This window comes from Lupinus angustifolius, unplaced genomic scaffold, assembly GCF_001865875.1.
Source record: "Lupinus angustifolius cultivar Tanjil unplaced genomic scaffold, LupAngTanjil_v1.0 Scaffold_497, whole genome shotgun sequence".
Classification (NCBI taxonomy): domain Eukaryota; kingdom Viridiplantae; phylum Streptophyta; class Magnoliopsida; order Fabales; family Fabaceae; genus Lupinus; species Lupinus angustifolius.
In genome coordinates, this window is record NW_017727866.1 from 73,053 (window position 1) to 76,876 (window position 3,824).

General features: G+C 41.0%; 1 protein-coding gene across 1 annotated transcript in view; it reads right to left on the reverse strand.

The window, feature by feature from the left end:
• LOC109341541 overlaps positions 1-2,953 on the reverse strand; it is a 3,283-nt gene extending 330 nt beyond the window's left edge. Inside the window, exons 1-3 of the mRNA XM_019579478.1 lie at positions 1,535-2,953; positions 898-1,331; positions 44-778 (exon numbers count right to left, since the gene is read on the reverse strand). Coding sequence (XP_019435023.1) covers positions 44-778; positions 898-1,331; positions 1,535-2,953 — 2,588 coding nt within the window. The remainder of the gene's footprint in view (positions 1-43; positions 779-897; positions 1,332-1,534) is intronic.
• Positions 2,954-3,824: the final 871 nt, after the last annotated feature.

Below are 3,824 nucleotides of genomic sequence, written 5' to 3' on the forward strand. Positions count from 1 at the left end.
ATTCGAGTTGAGATTAGGGAGAATCCATCCCTGAACAAAGAACTGCTTCACAGAATTACACACATCAGACCCAACTATATCCCAGAAATTCTGAAAAAAGCTGCCACCAAAACCATCAGGGCCAGGGGCACCCTCACCATTCATAGCAAAGACAGCAGCCCTGATTTCATCCTCCAAAGGGATACTGGAAAGCATACTGTTGTCCTCCTCAGTAACCAGCTTAGGAATGACATTGCCAATGAGATTGCTAGGCTGAGTAGCATTATCAGAGGCATACAGACTAGAAAAGTAGTGCAGGACATGATTCTCAATATCCTGCCTTTGAAGCAGAGTAACCTCCCCCTGTCTAAGCATGCACATAGACTTAGTGGCATGCCTAATCTTGGCAATTTTGTGGAAGTATGCAGTATTTCTATCCCCACTGATTTGCCAATTCAGTCTGGACTTCTCTTTCCAGAACTCCTCCTCAGCAACTAAGGCCCCAACCAGATTAATTTGAGCCTGGTCCTCTTGGGACATTAAGGTGTGAGTGTGGCCCTCAATAGAGATTTTGAGCTGCAGATCCTCCAGGTGAGAGAGAGCCTCCTTAACCCTTATGTGAATATTCCCAAAGACCTCCTTATTCCAAACCTTAAGAATAGGCTTGAGACTCTTGAGCTTGCTAGCCAAGATAAACATGGGGCAACCTACCACCCTGTTAGCCCAGTGGTTCTCTATCACTCCTCTGAGGCTATCATGCTTCAACCACATCTTGTGAAACCTGAACTGAGAAGGAAATCTAGCCTCATCCATACAGAAACCAATCATAATAGGATGATGATCAGAAGCACTTCTAGGCAGGGTGCAACAATAAGTGTGCTGCCAAAAAAATTCAACCAATTGTCATTGCAAAGAGACCTGTCCAACCTCTTTTCAGTGTGAGCTAGGCCTCTTCTTCTGTTAGTCCAAGTGAATTCAGCCCCCCTGGTGAGAATATGATGCAGGTTGCCATTCTCAGAGAAATTTTTAAAGTCCTCACAGGAAAGCCTATTAGGCAAGAAAGAGCCCTTGCATTCATTGGCCCCCAGCACAGAGTTAAAGTCTCCAATACAGCACCAAGGTCCCTGGTTAGTAGAAATTAAGGACAAAACCTCAGCCCAGAGATTCCTTCTCATTAAGTAGCTAGTATGAGCATAGATTGCACAAATGAAAACCAACTGATTGTCCTGCAAGAGAGATATGGAGACTTGCTGATTAGAATTGGAAATGACCTGAGGATTTAAATCATGACGACAAGCACCCCAAATATTAGGGAGCAGAGGGCCCCTATCATTCTCAACAAAAGGCTTCAACTGCAAAGAAGACCAATACATAGAGCTAATTTTATTCAGAGGCACCATAGGCTCAGAAATGAACACAACATCAGGCTTATTAATAGAGCAAAGCTTTTTAAACACTAATCTAGTTTTGGAATTTCCCATTCCTCTACTGTTCCAATAGATAATCTTCATTTGGAAACATTTAGATACCCCCCCCCCCTTCGGGTGAAATGGACCTTTTCTAGACTTTGCTTCTGTCTCAGTTTCTTCTTCTGAGATTTAGACAAAGCCTTTATGAAATTTCCCTCCTTTGGTGAGCCTCTGGCAGGACTAGCATCCTCTAATTCCTCATTGATTTCCTCCTCCTCATCAGCCCATAACCTTCCAACAATTCTAGTCTCTCTTGCTGCCAGGACATTACACATTTGGTCATGCTGCTGCACAATGGATCTTTCCTCTGGAATGAGTTGAATGGCCTCATTACCCTGAGTTTCCTCCACTCTAGTTTCCCTAGTGTCCTCATCAGAGGTGCACTGTAAATCACAATTCTCCTCAATCAGGTGTGAGGGGCTCCCCTCCTTTTGGACAATATCAGGAGGCATATTGACATTGTTCTCAAACTCTAATTCGATGACCAGGTCAGCTTCCCTAGCTTTGTTCACCACTTCCTTACTGTTAGGCATCTCAGAGTTGTTGCTATTCACTTTTTGGCCCTTGCCTGGATCAGTAACCTTTGGATGCAAAGCATTCCTGCCCAGAGTAGGCCTAGGAATGTCTGCCCCTACATCCTTATTTCTCCTGCAACTAGATATAAGGTGACCAATAACTTGACAACCTGAGCAGAAATCAGGTAAGTTCTCATACTCAATGTGGACAAAGAAGGCAAAGCCTTCTCTTTCCACCAAGATTTGGCTAGGCAGAGTTCCTTTGAGGTCAACATCCACCAATATTCTAGCAAAGTGCCCAAAGGATCTATTCGAAGTTGCTTCATCCAGGGATATTGGCACCCCTAATCCCCCTGCAATGGAGAACAAGATCTTAGGACTCCAATACTCCAGAGGTAAACCAAAGATCCTTGCCCAACATTGGGAATGGGACACCTTCTGAAGACTGGGGTTAAAGTCAGGGGACCATAGAGATAGCCTGAGGAACCCTGGCTTTAGGCTCCAAGACCCAACTGCGCATATTGTCCTCATGTCCTCCATTGAAGCAAAAGCAAACTCATAATATCCTCGACCCAGAGATATCATGTTCCAAGCTCCAATCATGTTCCAGAGACTCTGCAGTTTTGATCTCAACTCAGTGAAACGAATGGGAGAGTCCCCCTTGGATAGAATAAGCCTGCCATGGAGATGGGTTTTACACCTTTGGAGCCCTGCTTGGTACTCCTCTTCTGGGATTTTTATGGCAATGGCGTCTCCCTTGATACATGGCTGAGGCAACTGAGAGATTGAGATGTCACACGTGGCTTTGAGGGCTTGAGCAAATGACTTGCCTTTTTGAACTTCCGAGATTCCTGGAGCAGGGTCAGGGCCCTTGGCATACTCAGCCTCCACTGATTCGTCCAGAGTAGCCAGACAAGACCAAGGTATAGCTGGTTTTGAGTTGGTAGCTTTCAACTTTGTGGTTCCAAGGATGTTGGAACACTTCATCATTGATTTACCAAGAATGTTGGAGAGTAATAATAAAATTTCCACGAAAGTTGGAGCCAATCACTTGGCTTTCTTCATGCCCTAGCAGAGCCTCCCACACACTTCTTAAACTGTAAATATATATCTAATCAAATAAATTATATACTCATAATTGATCTCTACGTGATTTTATATTTTGACATCATTATTAATTCTCATTCATTAGAAGTCCATTAGACAATCATTCACTCATGCATCTCCTATTTAATTATGTGATCTATTTTTCACAATCTTCATAATTAAAAATATTATTTTTATAGTTATTGTGGCAAAAAGTAAAATCATTACTAACTTCAAAATAAGATAAAACTAAGGTAAAAATTGTGTATTTCACTTAACCAACTTATATTGAAAGATTATTGATTCCTTCTTCAAAGAAGCAAATTTAACATTGTTATGTATATCAGTGATGCAAGTCTCAAGTTGATTATCAAACATCACAAAACTAGTTGAACAAAAATCACATGGATAAAACTTTGCAAATTCAAACAGTTTTTCCATATGAAAACCAGAGAACAAATTGGTTGAACTTAAACAAAACATACAAATGAGAGTCATAAGGTGGTCAAGTGATTATGATGTAAGATTTAAGTAGTGGAGTGATAAGAAGGTTAAAAGTGCAAATCTGACCGCTGAAAAATTATAACATACTAACATTTGCCTAAAAAATAAGATAAACAATGAAGCAACTATTATTTGTCTTGGAGAAATGATCATGAACTCTTAAGTTACATATCCACAGTAATATAAAATAATTCAACATAATAATAATTATTTCTTTTGCACAAAACTTGTTATGTTGTTTGCAAAAAAATCAACTTTAGGCTTGTAGATG